Here is a 15,109-nt window from a genome sequence, read left to right as displayed (position 1 = left end):
CAACGGTCACCCTGACTCCTGCTAGCTTCTCCCACCGTCAGCTCACAGGAAGGAAGGATGATTTAGTTTGGATGCCAGGACAGGGAGCCTGTGGTTCCTGCATGTTTGACCAGGCAGGTATTAGGAAGTAAAGGTGCCTTGGGAGCTGAGCTGCACACGTTACCGTAATTGGTTTCAGTGTGGTAATATACAGTATCTTTATTCTTTTCATGCAGGCTGAATAACTGGTAAATGACAGGTCCCACTTTTCAGTTCCACCACGTTTCCAGGGGCTGTCACACTTTTAATTTTTGCAATAGCTGCAAGCAAAGCAGTAATCGTGTTTCCTATTTCCCACAACTGTGGTGCTGGCTTTGTTGTTCCCTCATCTTAATTCCTCTGCCCTGACCAGAGCTATTTGATGTTTTCCGAAGCTCCCCAGAACACTGCTGTTAAAGTTATCTAATGTTTGATGGCTAATCAACCCCCTACGAGAAATACACTATGGGTGGCATGTGGCAGAGCAGGGCAGGAGAGGTGCATTTAGATCTGTTGCGTGTGATGCTGATCACTGAAGACATGTGGGCAGGGTGAAGGTGCACCTGTCTGTGCTTCGTACGCCTGCCCAAATTGCAGGGTCTGCGTGCTGAAGTGTGCAAAGCTATGTGACATTGCGTGCACCAGTTTCTGCCGAGAGATGGGACAGCTTTTGAAAGGCTGCTCCATTAAAGCCTATGGATGTTTCTGTAGGTCCAAATGACTTAAGTGGAAGTAATTTTGGGGATGTGATTTTGCATTTGCTTCAGTGCATTTGAAAGGTCTGCTCAGGACTATTACAAAACCTTCGGCCTATGAGCGGCAGTTCAGGAAAGTTTGGTTTTCCAACTGTTTGACACCTTGGGTTAGATTCTCTGGTGTCTTGTAAGGTGTAGGACTAGCTGATGCTTTCCCTGCAGGTTGAGTGCTCATCATGGCCTTCCCTGTGGATTCTCCAGTGGCTGGAAAGGTTTAGTCCAGGTGCTCTGCTCCTGTTTTTTCCTCTAAATGGCAGTGCTTGGTATGTTAGAGGTCTCTGACCCTCAGTCCGTTGTGGGTGAGGCTGATTAGGGAGATCAAATGCTGTCACTCACAAGTGTGTGCTGTGATCCTGTATGCTGTGCTTCTTTAGCAAAGAAGGGTCACAAGGCCAGGACTTAAGGATCCAGGCTGCAAAGGAAAAAGGCTTATGTTGCTTCTGAAGTTCGTCACAGTTCCCTCTGAGCTTGGCCCAGCCCAGGAAGAAAGCATCTTTGAGACCACAGCTCTCCCACCCAGACTGGCAAACAAGTGGGACTGATCATCTGTAAAACTGATAATGATGATTATGGCAGATGAAGGCTGTTTGCTCGAGGTCATGCACACTTGCTGTAAAGCATTGATCAGAGATCACACAAGACAAGAACAGGGAGCAATTTTGGTCTTGCGGCTTCCTAAGGGATCGCTGGGAGGTTGGGATGTGGTTGAGGACACTGCACATTCATGGAGGGTACTCTAGGGACACAGGAAAGGTGCTGTCGTTTGTAAAGCCAGTGGTTGGGATATGAACTTTTGCTTTCATCTGCTCCAGCCTCTAGCCTGGGTTGTCCCCATAGCTGGGAAGGAGAGCAGAATGTGTTCCAGCCTCAGCCCCTTCCAGTTTAACACCTGCTGTCATGGTCCAAACCCATCCTTACTGATGGGTGAAGCCAATATGACAGCTTATGGACGGGAATGAGAGGGACATGGATCTATGTTCCCCTTCTCCTCAGGTGGATGCTGCAAGAGTGGGACATACGTGAGCATTTGGTTTTACTTCCCATGGCAGGGGCTTCTCTCCCTAGGAACTGCCCCGACTCAGAGCAGGAGAGGGGCCTTAGCAGAAATCTTGTGGGCTTTAAATGCTCTGCTCCATGGTACAGTGTCCTGTAGTTTTAGGGCTAATGTGAAAGCCCCCTTCCAGTGGGAGAGATAATTGAAACCACATTTTCGTAGTCGAGTAATTAGATTGATTCTGGAGAAAAGCAGACATGTGGAAAATTGAAAAATGGAAGAGTAGTGTGCCCTTAGGCTGCAGAGGAATGTGTTGGTACCTTTCCGAGGAACACTGGCTCAATCTATTGAATTACAGGACACGCTGAGACCCGCTCAAGCATGATGCAAGTACAGGCCCTGGCCAGGGGAAGCTCAGTGAGAAAGGGGTCCCTTTCCTGCTGTGCTGATCTGACATACGTATCTCTTTTCCCAGAACTTCTCATTGAATTCTGTAGTGCTCTGTGCAGCAAAAGGAGGCGTGCATGTGAATCCAGTTAAAGGATTAGGAGAAAAAACTCTTCACATAATTATACACTCACTGAAATTTTAATTGAATGGTGCAATCGATGGGACCAGCTCAGAGATCACATAGTTACAGGGTTGCTGTTAAGACTGTGCTTGTGTATGTTTCATTTATGAGTGTTTTGACCTTAGACATCTAGTGGGAAGTATTTTACATGCTACAGATGTAACAATGGGCCTCATTCCCTAGTTTAAACCAGTCATACCTACTGTTTTTTATTCTTGCACATTGTAACAGCTGACAACTTGTTCAGATGCTGTCAGCCATGCTGAGGCGATACTGGGGTTTTTGGGTCCGGCTCCTGTGCTCGAGTGTGTTGTGGTTTGCAGGGTCTGGAAAGAGCTCTGGCACTATTTCTGGCTGAGATTATTTAAGAAAATGTAAATATCCTACCAAAGGGCTCCATGGTGAGGTAGATCCCACAGTCAAACTCTTCAGAGATGCCTGTAAACTTGAAATACCCGTTTCCAGTAATATGTATGTGGACAGTGTGGGCAGTTCGTAACGGCAGGAACGAAGGCAAACAGGCATGCTGGTCTCCGAAACACCATTGCTGTGTGCTGAGTAGCACTAGAAATAGTCAGGTAAGGTAAGAAACTAAATGCCACCTGTATCCGCCTGCCTCATTTCCAGCATCATTTCTGCAGCATTTTGATTCACAATTTTTGAGTAATACAGAATTTTTCTCACATTTCATAGATTGTCTTCTGGACTGCTCTTTCCTGCTCAGTCTGCTTTCTGTCATTCTGACTTCTCAGCCTGACCTAATTTCAGAGTTGCCTCTACTTTGAGCAAAGAGTTGGTCCTGAGACCTTCGAAGTCCCTCTGACATGTATTAGTCTGTAGTTCTGATTTTTACTGGTCCCCCAGCTGGCTGAGACTACTGTACACAAGACCTCCCTTCTTTCCTCCTCTGCCCAAAGCTGCTGGCATGTTCCACTTCCTCAGATTTAAATGCTTCCTTTTGGTGTGCACAGTCTTTGTTAAGCCATTTCTCTTTCATAATTTTGCACTCTTCTCAACCACCTCTTTACATAAATGCAAGTTCAAACTGGTTCTTTTGAGCTCTGGCTAATCCATCATCCCAAACTGTTTCTACCTACATAGACTGCTATTAAGATTTAATTAACAACTGTTCTGCCGAAGCTTCAGTCCTGGTCAGCGATATTGGAATTGCATTAAATAGAGGCATTAAAAATGCAACAGTATTCATGATATCAGCCTCGTAATATGAACCGCTGCTTTGTGTGTGTGGTTTAGCATTGTAATAAATCAAGAAGCTCCTATGTTGGGATCATGTGTTCGTCTGATTTGTTATTGCTCTTTGCCTTCTCTGATGATGCTTTAAAGACCCGAGGTGGGAGCAGTCACCAACTACACAGCCACTGTGTGGCATGGGACATGATGCCATCTCCACGTGGTGTGGCTCATCTTTCTCTCTTTTTCCATTTTCTTCCTGAAGTCACCCTGGAAGCTGTCTGTAGCACCTCAGGGGCACTGCTATTGCAGAGTTTTACCTGCTTGGTGTCAAATATGCCCTTCTGTCAGAAGGTACCTACCTCAAGGACCATTTTGCACTCTTTCCCCAGGTCCCATTAGCAGTATTTTAGTAAACCGCTATGGCAGCCGGCCCGTGGTTATATTTGGAGGCCTGCTGTGTGGCATTGGGATGGTGTCAGCCGCCTTTTGCACCAGCATCCTGCAGCTCTACATCTGTGTGGGCTTCATTACAGGTAAGAAGAAAGCATCTCCTTTCCATCTGCACTTGAGATTCACTTCTGATGGCTCGGGGTGTCCACAGTTGGGCACCTCAGTCAAACTCAGTGGGAAGCTGGTGAGATAAAAAGCTGGTGGGACAAGGGCCCTCGGTTATCAACTGCTCGAGATGAACTTTAGCAAAGAGCATATCCCCCGCTAAGCGCTGTATTCCTGGCTGAACATCGCGTGCGGGATCTTAGCAGGGGATGTGTGCTTTGCAGATGAGTGCACGATGAGGGTTGCCATCAGTGCCCTCAGCTCCCATTGAAGCAAATGCAGGTTGACTGCGTTCTGCCCTGGGCAAGGCAAGCCCTTCGAGATATAAGTGTGACTATGAAGAAATCACCTGTGTTCCTATATTACTGTGCATTATCTTCCCTCTGTGAGATATATGAAATGAGATTTCATGGGTTTGCTTTAGTTTGCTTGCCTGCTGCCTGCTTGTGAGGTTAGGAGGTCCTTTATCTGAAAATAATAACTGCTGGAGTTGATTGAAAATATGCAATATTCTCCTTATTGAAAAAAAAACCATAAAACAACCACATTTCCTTATTGAAGTTACAATTTGAATTGTCTGTATTGAAATATTAATTTCCACATTGGAACCTCAAATGGGAGAAGGCACAGGCTCAGCTGAGCATCTTTAAAGCCTGCAGGTGCTGGGTTAATGCTTTTAAAAGTAGATGGATTGGAGTTCTCCACCTGTGTGAGTAGAGATGCTTAATTGTAAGCATTTTTGTTTGATTATTTTGGCTAAGGTACAGCCAATGTTTCTTGCAGTGCAGCTAGGACATCCGCCTGAATACATGACACAATGAGTTCAGAATTGGCTTCTGAGGTTGCAAGGTGTATCTTTTAATGAATGTTCGGTATCTCTCTGCAGCTGCATTAAGCATTGCTGCTTTCTGAATGTGAAAAGTGCGAGCTCAACATTTAAAATCAATAAAACCAGCCACTAGCAAAGTAAATTGGAACAGAAAGTTTGTTGCCCTGTTCTACACCAATATTGCTTTATTAGATCTGTACAGTAGTGAATAAATCCCCATGTAGGATTCCCTCTCTTAAACCTTACTCTTTCTAAGGAGAGTTACAGTAGTTAGATGAAACTGTGTTATTACTGAGTGCATAAATCTTGCAGATTCCTTGAAAGGGATTCTAGAAACAAAGTGATGAGGAATAAAAATAACCAACATCTCCCATGGATAAAATCAGTATTTATCGATGCACAAACTTGCATCATTCCCTGCTAAACAAATGTCCTCTAGCAAGTTGAATAATTCTGGATTAGCACAAGAAAACCACAAATCCTTTGCTAAAAATATATGTGTTTTGGTGAGCAGAAGGGCTCAGGCAAGGAACAGTGCTGTAGGAAGGCACCAACTCCTATTTTCAGAGGTATTTATCTAAAAAAATGCCAGGGGGCAATTTTGTGCCTAACCCCAGCGGGCCTAGGACTTATGAAGACCCTGCTCTTTTTTGATTCAGATCAGGTCCGTTGCCCATCCCAGAGAGCTGATAGCATGAGGTGCGCTCAATGCACACATGTAACCCTCGTGCCAGTGCCAAAGCTGCCCTGTGTCTCCCTCATCTTTAACGCTGTGATGTTGCCTCACAGCAAAGCAAAATTTTTGTTGTGTACATCTTTCTGTCCTGCTTGCTGAATAAGGGCAGCTGTATGGACGAGGTCCTAGCTAATAACTCCAGGCACAGGAGGTGTGTGCTGGGGAAGGAATATTAATTTGACAGAGAAGGGAAGGTGCTTGTTATCCTGCTAACATGCCTGATGCCTCTAATTATGCTTGCAGTGCTTTCGCTGGTCAGGCTTAACATGGAAGCGTTCAAGGGCAATTATGAAGCTGCCTGCTCATCACGTGGCTGGGACAGCGTTACTGTACAAGGAGAGAGATTTCTGTAAAGGCAATTTGCAATGACTGTAAAGAGACCTGTAAACATCACACTCTTTCTAGCCTCCTTCCTAAAAGCCTGAAAAGGAAACAGACTGACGTAAAAGATAGTGTTCATGTAATTTGCAGGGATGGAGATGGAAACAAGATAGTTGGTACTAGGAGGTCCCTGCTACAGTCCTGTGCCTTTGGCATATTAATAGAAATCTCTTCAGAGGAGCAGAGCAGAAAGTATCTGTTTACGGTGCAGGGATTAGACACGGCAATCTCAATTGCTTTCTTGATTATGTCTTTTTCCATTTGCATACAGAGCAGGGGCCAGGCTCCACTGTCGGAGGCAGCTCTGTCCTTGATGGCACTGAGCTGTGGGCTGCACGAGGCACTTTGCATACGCTGTAAAACCCATGTTGCCTTCCTCACTTGTTTCCTTATAGCGTGTAGAAAATGAAATTGGGTTTGCAAGCTGTTGACCTGGACAGACGCCAGCCTGGAAGCATTAAATAGGTGTTTAGGCATGCAACCTCTTCTTCAAGTCTGAGGTATTAGCAGCAAATTTCGAAGCTAAATACAAGGCAATAACGACCGATCAGAGTTTAGTTCAATCTGTACCAATTAGACCGCCATGAAATAAAATGGGATCTAGGGTGAAGCATGTTAACTAATGAGACTGGAGTCTTTCCCTCAGCTGTTAGTGTTGAGCATTGAAATACCTGGTAGGATCTTCCCTTGCTAATAAAGTAAGAACAAGATCAATAGTTACACAGTTCACTCCTGAAGCACCACTTATTCCTTTCTAATATGAGGGAGAATTATTTAATCTAGGGAAGGATGCTCACTTTGGCCTGGGCTTGCTTCTGTTCATGCAGCACCACCAATAGACCTCTCTGTCATATCCTTGGGGAGAAAATACGCTTGTTTGAGTAACAATTTCAGCTGTGGAAAAGCTGCCGTAGTTTCTGAAAACTGGAATAAAATAGATATAAATATTTCCAACTAAAGCCAGCCAAAAGCTTAAAGTAAATTGAAATTCCAGTCAGTCAATTTGAAACTCTCCAAATTTAATTAATGGGAAGAGCATGAGGTAATATTAAATTAGATTTGTCTGACTGGCAAATTAATGTTCACATAATAAAAAATTTGAGTTGATTATTGGTTAAGTGGGTAGCTGGCATCCAGTCTGATTTTCCTTCTCCACACAGCATGTGGTAGGCCCCTACCAAAAATGGTCTTGTGGAAATGATGGTTCAATTTCTGCCCTTACCTGCCAGCCTGGGAAACATGGAGTTAAAGTAAAGTCTAATCCTCTGTGTTACACATTCTCAGATGAAAGAAGGTGTATTCCTATATCTGAGCACTGTCAAGGGTGTTCTCTAACCAAGGCTGTGTTTTGCCTCCATAGTTCTCAGGTCAGGCCTCTCACGGGGATGAATTTGGCCCCTTATGCATTATGTGCAGGCTGCACTTCCCAAAGACATGCCCTACCAAATATATGGACTATCTAGAAAAGTTCATGCTGAGAATGTGTTTCAAATCAAGTCTAATTTTAAAATGTTGCCATTTCACTTTATTTTTAATGTTGTAAACTTCCAAGTAACTAAAAACAAATGAATCTTATACTTGGCAAAAATAATAATTTTGTATTACTGTTCAAACTGAAGCTATCCAATATCAGCTGAATTCTGCTGCATCAGTTGGATTCTACTCTATCAGCAATAATAGTGTTCCTTAATTAATTTTGAGGACCTTGACCTTTCTAAATTCTCTTCTGTAAAGCAATATGCCTAATTATGTACTGCACAGTTAAACAAACTAATTATATAGACTAATGAACAAGAAAAAATCTGCATGACCCTATTTTCAGGATTCATGTTCTCTGGTATAATCACTTCAAGGGTTATATTTCTGCTTTGTTCTAATGTGGCTCATTCTTTCTTGGATGATAGGATGGAAAATATGTGGCATGATTTTTAAATGTCATTTTGATGGTGTTCTGAAAATCTAACTTTTGAAGGAAATACTGCACATCATAGAAATGTTTGGAAAAAAGAGATTATTATATGCTAGTGCTCTCAAACAGAACCGCAGAAAGTTGAGACCATCACAGCATTTGGTATCTCTGCCTTCAGATTTCACCTGTGCAAGAAAAGCTGGCTAACTGAATTAGCAATGCAGATTTATAATACCATTTATATCTCTAAATGCAATAAAAATAAATTTTAATTAAAAGAAACACTCTAGGGTCCTGTTTAATTAGCATCCTCAGTAGCTGTTTTGCTGTGTACTTGCAGACCTCTTAATCTTTTGCATCAGACCTGAATTGCTCACACCGCCAAATTAGTAGCGGCTGAGATGGGTGATGTTATTTTCTGGGCAGGTCTGTCTGCCTGGCAGCGCTGTTGGGTGCCCTCCACTCATGGAAAGGGGGTGCCAGCCCCAGCTGCCCATGAGAAGGATGTGATTTGGTGGTTAGCCCTGTTCAAGCCAGAACTACTTTCCTCAAACTGGGAGTTGTCTTTTTTTTTTTTTTAATAGATCCATCCTCTCCTCCAACAAGGCTGCTGTGTCTGGACAAATCCAGCCAGCATTCACTGAGGGTATAGTTTCAGTTTATTCTGGAGCAAACTCTTTGCGCTAAGTTTGCCACCCAAGAGATTTACAGTGCAAAAGGAAGGGGCATTCTCTGACCCAAAGTGTGTTTCTGGGGTCTCATTACCCAAACGCAGCAGCCAGAAGCTTAGGGATATCTTGAGCAAAGTTTGCAACCAGACTATCATATTGGAGGAGCCACCAGTGGACCAATTGTCCATGAATTTGCCTAAAACAATGAGCCAACAATAAATGGGTCTCAAATCTTCCTTTTCGTATCTCAATGATTTTTCTCTGTCCCAGGATTCGGCCTTGCTCTCAATCTCCAGCCATCAGTGATAATCATAGGGAAATACTTTTTAAAAAGAAGACCCATTGCAAATGGCCTTGCTATGGCAGGGAGCCCCGTGATGCTTTGCACCCTGGCACCTCTCAACCAGTTCCTTTTTGACAATTTTGGCTGGAGGGGCAGCTTTTTAATTCTTGGGGCAATTTTATTAAACTGTTGTGTGGCAGGAGCCCTCTTCAGACCCATCAAGGCAGCCACAGCATCGGTCAAAACACTGAAAGAAGAGGTCACTAAGGATGCCATGGAAATGAATAGTCCCATGAACGTCCCCGTGGAGATCAAAATGGAAGAGGAAGGAGGAAAGGACTGCTGTGAAAAAATCAATCAGTACCTTGATTTTTCCCTTTTTAAGCACAGAGGGTTCTTGATTTACCTGATCGGAAACGTGCTCATGTTCCTGGGATTTTTTGCCCCCATTGTCTTCCTGGCACCCTATGCAAAGCACATCGGCATTGATGAATATTCATCTGCTTTCCTTCTTTCGATCCTTGCTATCGTGGATATGATTGCCCGACCTACCACTGGCATCATTGCAAACAGCAAGTGGGTGAGGCCACGGATTCAATACTTTTTCAGCTTCTCCATTGCTTTCAATGGCACCTGTCACCTTCTGTGCCCACTGGCTTCCAACTACATGGGACTCGTCGTTTACTCCATCTTTTTTGGCTTGGCCTTCGGCATGGTTTGTGCCATGCTCTTTGAAACGCTCATGGACCTCGTGGGAGCTGCCCGGTTCACAAGCGCTGTTGGCCTGGTCACCATTGCAGAGTGCTGCACGATATTGCTGGGACCACCTATTGGAGGTGAGTGCATTTTTTTCCTCTGCTTCCACTGGGTTGTCATTTATATTTAGCCTCTTGCAAGCAGTTGGTAGGAAATTATTCTAAATGTGTTTTCTTTGCTTCCCACTCACTGTTTTTCCACTAGTAATTGGACAGGGAAGGCAGGTCCTAGGTGTCTCCTCCAGCATTTCTTCTTTACTCCTTTCTGTGTAGTCCTCTGGTTGAAGTCAAGAGTTTGTAGACCCTGACCCCTTCAAACACTTGAACTGAACTTGCAGAGCGGGGCTTCCTGCAACGTCAAGAACCTTGCATTTCAGATGACTCCTCCTGGAGGCTCCCTGTTGCAAAAGGCTGGAGTCCACCACAATTTAAGCACAGTAAAACACAACAGTTCTATGACATCCTTCTGTTGATTCAAACCTAGTATTTGCTATTTGTCTCTAAGGCTCTGAGTACTTCCACTTATGGATTTCAGTCATCTTAGAGCGTCTGATAGATCTGTTCCAAAAATAAAAAAAAGGTTTATTTTGGATGGCATGGTTTGAAATATCAAAAGACAGAGACCCTCATGCTGACAATATTAAACCCCCAGCAGGGCTTACAGTCATCTGAAGATAAGTGGGAGCAGTGATCTGCTGTGATTTTAACAGCCTCTGCTTCTTTCCCTCTATAGCATGTGCTCACTTCTTTTCCTACAAGGAACACACCATGTCTGGAAGACACCATATTTGAATTTGGCATCTGAGACAAGTACAGTCCTTATCAAATCTGAATTGGCTACTAATTAAATTACTTCATAGGTGACATCCTCCCAGCCTATAGATACCATCCTATCTATGTGCCCTGTCCTGTGCTTTTCACCTGTATGCAAGCTTGAGTAACTGGTTTGGAAACTGGCCACATTTAAGTATGCTAAAAAGTTTGATTAGGTTATGTGTGCTGTCTGTATTTGGATGTGTGAAAGCTAAACTCTGCTAATTCTTTTGATGTGACAGTATCATACTAAACTTAAAGAATGCACAGAAAGAATGTAGTTTAAACTCATTTCCTGGATTCAAAACTGAGATCTGGCTAATACTCCGTATGACACATCTTGCAGAGCCGTTTAATTCTTCATATTACCATGTAGCTCATACAGTGTGACAGAAACAGCTGTATCCTCTTGCTGTCTTAGAGATTCATTATTTAATTAATGACAAACAAAAGAAAATACAATTTTAAAATGGCCGTTTTCTAAATTATATAATTTTCTGTGTGGAAGATTAAGTTAATGACCAGAGACTGCTAATGAGGCTAAAACAGTTCTCTGTAATAATCAGTAATATTAGTTTTGTAGGGTTTTCCCCACCATTTTAATAAGCAGCAAATTTATTGGTTCTTTGGCATTTTAATAACCTACTGCAGGGTTCTGCTTTAATGAACTAAGTAAATTGTTCCCAGTGTGTTTTATGACTTTATCTTATTCTCAAAGGAAAAGAGGCAAGACTATCCTACTGTTGAATTTTCCAATACTCTGCTCATTAAAACTCTCATTGAAACCTATTTAGGAGACCTCTAGGTCATCCTGATTAGCAGAAAAGGAAAAATTGTTGCAATTAGCATTTGGTTGATGTTTCACCAGTAACGTGAAAAACAGTGCATTGAAAATGGTGTACCAAGACATCTAGGAATGATTCTGGAAGAACCATTGACCAAAACCAGTTAAAAATTATTACTTTTGTGATCAAGAAATCTATTTGGTGGCCATAAAATCCTTTGTTAGTGTAATGCAGTGAGATAATTAATCACCAGCTTTTCAACATTAGGGGTCAGTCAGGAAGTAATTAAAGGTCCCCTTTTTTAAGGAGGAGAACATATTCCAAAAAGTCAGAGAGTTAATGGATGACGAGCCAGTTTCACGGAGGACTATCTGTACAGTGAAGGCCAGGTTAGGAGTGGGTCTTTAATTAGGATTTGGGATGTTAAGAATGGTCTGTGTTGTGCCAGTAAATGGGAATTAATGCTCAGGATCATAATCCCAATAAGATTTGCATTACATTTTGACATAATGGAGAACACTGACATTTCAATTAAGCTGTCTCCCTTCAATTACTCTGTAACTCCATAGCAGAGGCATTAACCTTTGAGAGGAACCTGTCACATTTGTCTTGGCATTGAAATTATCTGACATTGACAGCATCATCTTTGCTTTCCCTGGAACTGATGTTTTCCAGTCCCATGCAGTGCCCTTTCATCTTTAGATCATGAGTATAAATGCAGAAAGGGCAGCTGTGACCAAAAGCCTAGTCGCCTCTAATGCTGGTGAATGACCCATGGTGGAATAAATTGGAGGGTCTTTGTCAGGAGTCTGAGAAAAGACCCAGTGTCCACGTGCCATCTCACAAAGGTCTTCCTGAAAGCTGTCACTTTTGTTGGCAGCCTGAGGACTGCCAAGTCAAATGGACATCCTTGTAGGTGATCACTGGAGTCAATGGAAAGACTCTCTACAGACTCTGTGATCAGAGGAGCTGGTTTCTGCATGGAAAAAATAGGTGTGCCTGAAAAGTCCAGACTTTGCATTGCAGGTTCTCTGTCCGCTTCTACTTCACTGTACAAATTATTGGTAGTATTACCTATATCAACATTAACTACCCACAGGCTATATTGTGGAACATGTGTGAAGTATGTGCAGGATCAGAGTATTTGTGGAAAAGACCAGTAAGTCCACAGAATGTCTTATTTTATTCTAAAGCCACAAGGGTGTCCCTTTATATTTAGGATCTGAAAACACAATATTCTTGTCTTCATCTCTAATTTTCTTTTTTTTTTTTTTTTTAAAATATGTTTTACAGGAACTCTTATCGATACCTTTGGGGACTATAAATATATGTTCATTAAATGTGGAGCTGTGATGGTCCTGGCAGGAACCTTCCTGTTCATAATGAATTATTATAATTATCATACGCTTGCCAAGGAGGAGAAGGAAAGAAAGGCAAAAGAAGAGGACTCTAAATCTGTAAGGACAGAAAATAAAGGCAGAAATAACTGGGACAAAGAAACCATACAGGATGGGCCTGAGCTGGAACCTTTAAAGGAGGAGCTAGAAGGACTAAAGAAGGAAGTGAATGGCACAAATGAAGTTTAAACCTGTTCTCATGGGCTGAATGGGAAATTACTTCTGGGTTGCTTAAGTTGACACTGGCTGTGAAATCACACTAGGTTTTAAAATTTTGCCCTGTGCTGTGCCACCCCACTTCTATTCTGTGTACTACAGCTCTACTCAGTGAAAAGGCCAATGGCCATGAGAGTCAATGCAGAGCCCTTCCAGCAGCCTCAGCGGGCTTTGCTTTGAGTACTGTGGTGGCTGGATCTTCTCACCATGCAATCAAAACTCTGACTGTCTTTGACTGCAGTGTCAGAATCATCCCAGGGATTTGGTGCTGCCTTCCACTGGCAGCTACGCTGTGACTTGGACCTCTGTTTGATGGAAATGTAATATAGACCTTACACACGTCTTAAATGGAACATGAGCAAGCTGCTTGAACAGAATGAGGGCAGTACACGCCTGCGTGTGAAGTGGCAGCAAGGCAGCCTGTTCTTGTGGCTGGAGCATGCTAGGAAGTAACTAACTTGGGGTGGCTCCTCATGGCTTGAGCAGGGACTTCTTTGGGGACCTCTGCATTTAGCAAAATGCCTTGAAAGGTGAGAAGGTGAGAAAGGTGGCATTATGAAGGGGGTCAGCACAAGGCTGACATGCTACAGGGGTCCTTCTTCCAGGTTCTTTGTGGGGGGCAGAAACTTAGTCTTAAAAGGCTTAAACTTTGATCTACATTTGAACAGTGCAAATTCTTTAAATTTTTCCTGAGGAGGTTACACAGTCCTTATTATCCAATATCTGAGCGCCATACCATTTTTAGCATGCTTTTTCTTTACAACACCCTGGTGAGGCAGTAAGTGTTGTTACTGTTAATTAATTGTATAAATGAAAAACTGAAGTACAGAGGAGCTATGGACATCATCGCTTCAGTGAACAAAGCTTAGGCATGCCATAGCTGAAAGGGGCTCCACTGCCTTGAGTTAGGTGCTTGAAAGCCCTGCGGAGCACAGGTATCACCCTGCTGGAAAATATAAAATACCATGATAGTCATGCATTAAACCACAGCCCTCTCTGCAGTGCAGCCTGCTTACTCTGTGCTTCATACTACCCAGGATTAACAATTTTAAACACTGTCTTAGAGCTGCGACCTTGTGCCATATTTTTTTTAACCTGCTGAAGTTGCATCCATCCTGGAGGGAATCCAAACACAGCTCTCCCCCCTTGTCTGGGCTGGGTTAGGCACCTCCCTGTTGCTAGCGCTGCAATACCTGGTGGCCTTACGCCATCCTGTTGCATGAAATAAATTTTTCCCAGGACAGTGATGCAAAGCTGGAGCTGAGGCCACATAGGAACCTCTTATCCAGTGGTGATAATTTTGAGTTGGGAAGATCTGGACTCTTGGCAGCAAGCACTGATGTATTTTATAATCAGCAGCTGTTCCCCAAGAGCCATGGATGCTGAGCAGGGCATTATGTAGTTGAATCATCAGCTTTTTGTAGATTTAGCTCCAGGTGACTGGATAAAAACAAGGACTTTTGAGGCAGATCACCTAAATCCAAAACTAACAACAGTCTGTAGGCTAGGTCTCCTCTTTCTTTGCTTCAGTGGCACCCTTATGTGATCAGATAAAGTTTTTTTCATAAATTTATCATGAAGAACTGTTTTTAATTATCAGTTGTATACATACTATGAAGAATGGATTGTAAAAATGCTTCCACAAGTACACTATACGCTTAAATTTAAGTAACTCATATCTTTTTGTACAAAACCTTTTCTGTGAAATCTTCTGTTCCACTAAATAATGGTCTTTGGCCATTGACTTCAGTAGGACTTAAATTTTATCCTTATGAGGTACCTTGCATTTTCTTTGAAAAACAAAATCTATACAATATACTTAGGCTTTTGTTGCTGTATTTTTAATATTCTTTATTTCTGTCAAATATATCTACAGTATTTCAGTTAAAAAGGCATTGATAGAAAGTCCTGAACATTTTCCAATTCGCCTTCTGGAAAGCTTTAATATACTTAATAAAACTCTTTTAAAAAATGAAATGATTTACATTTGTCTCTTATGATCTGTAAGGTAATGCTGCCTTTCTACTCAGTAAGGAATTTATCCTCATAGGGCTTCTACTCCTGGCTCCATGTACATGGTAGTATAACTCTTGGGCTTAGCCTTTTACTCCTTGCCACATGGTTTCTTTGACATTTTCAGTTTCGTGGGCCCATAATGCATCTGAAAGCAGCTGAGAATGCCCTGGCAAGGATCCGACAAGATGATTTTCATACCTTCCCACCAGTTACTATCAATTAATTCTAGAA

The 15,109-nt window shown here is 42.6% G+C and overlaps 1 protein-coding gene across 4 annotated transcripts in view; it reads left to right on the top strand.

Annotated features, from left to right (window-relative positions):
• The window catches only part of LOC142058489 (monocarboxylate transporter 2-like), a 28,240-nt gene extending 13,401 nt beyond the window's left edge, over positions 1-14,839 (top strand). For 3 of the 4 annotated variants that reach the window (XM_075095712.1, XM_075095715.1, XM_075095716.1), the window contains 3 exons: positions 3,922-4,065; positions 8,884-9,732; positions 12,543-14,839. In XM_075095712.1, the coding sequence (XP_074951813.1) occupies positions 3,922-4,065; positions 8,884-9,732; positions 12,543-12,835 (1,286 nt within the window). In that variant the 3' untranslated portion in view covers positions 12,836-14,839. The remainder of the gene's footprint in view (positions 1-3,921; positions 4,066-8,883; positions 9,733-12,542) is intronic. The other variant, XM_075095713.1, reaches the window with a different exon arrangement.
• Positions 14,840-15,109: the final 270 nt, after the last annotated feature.

Source organism: Phalacrocorax aristotelis, chromosome 6 (assembly GCF_949628215.1).
Source record: "Phalacrocorax aristotelis chromosome 6, bGulAri2.1, whole genome shotgun sequence".
Taxonomy (NCBI): domain Eukaryota; kingdom Metazoa; phylum Chordata; class Aves; order Suliformes; family Phalacrocoracidae; genus Phalacrocorax; species Phalacrocorax aristotelis.
This window is presented reverse-complemented; position numbering and strand designations above follow the sequence as displayed.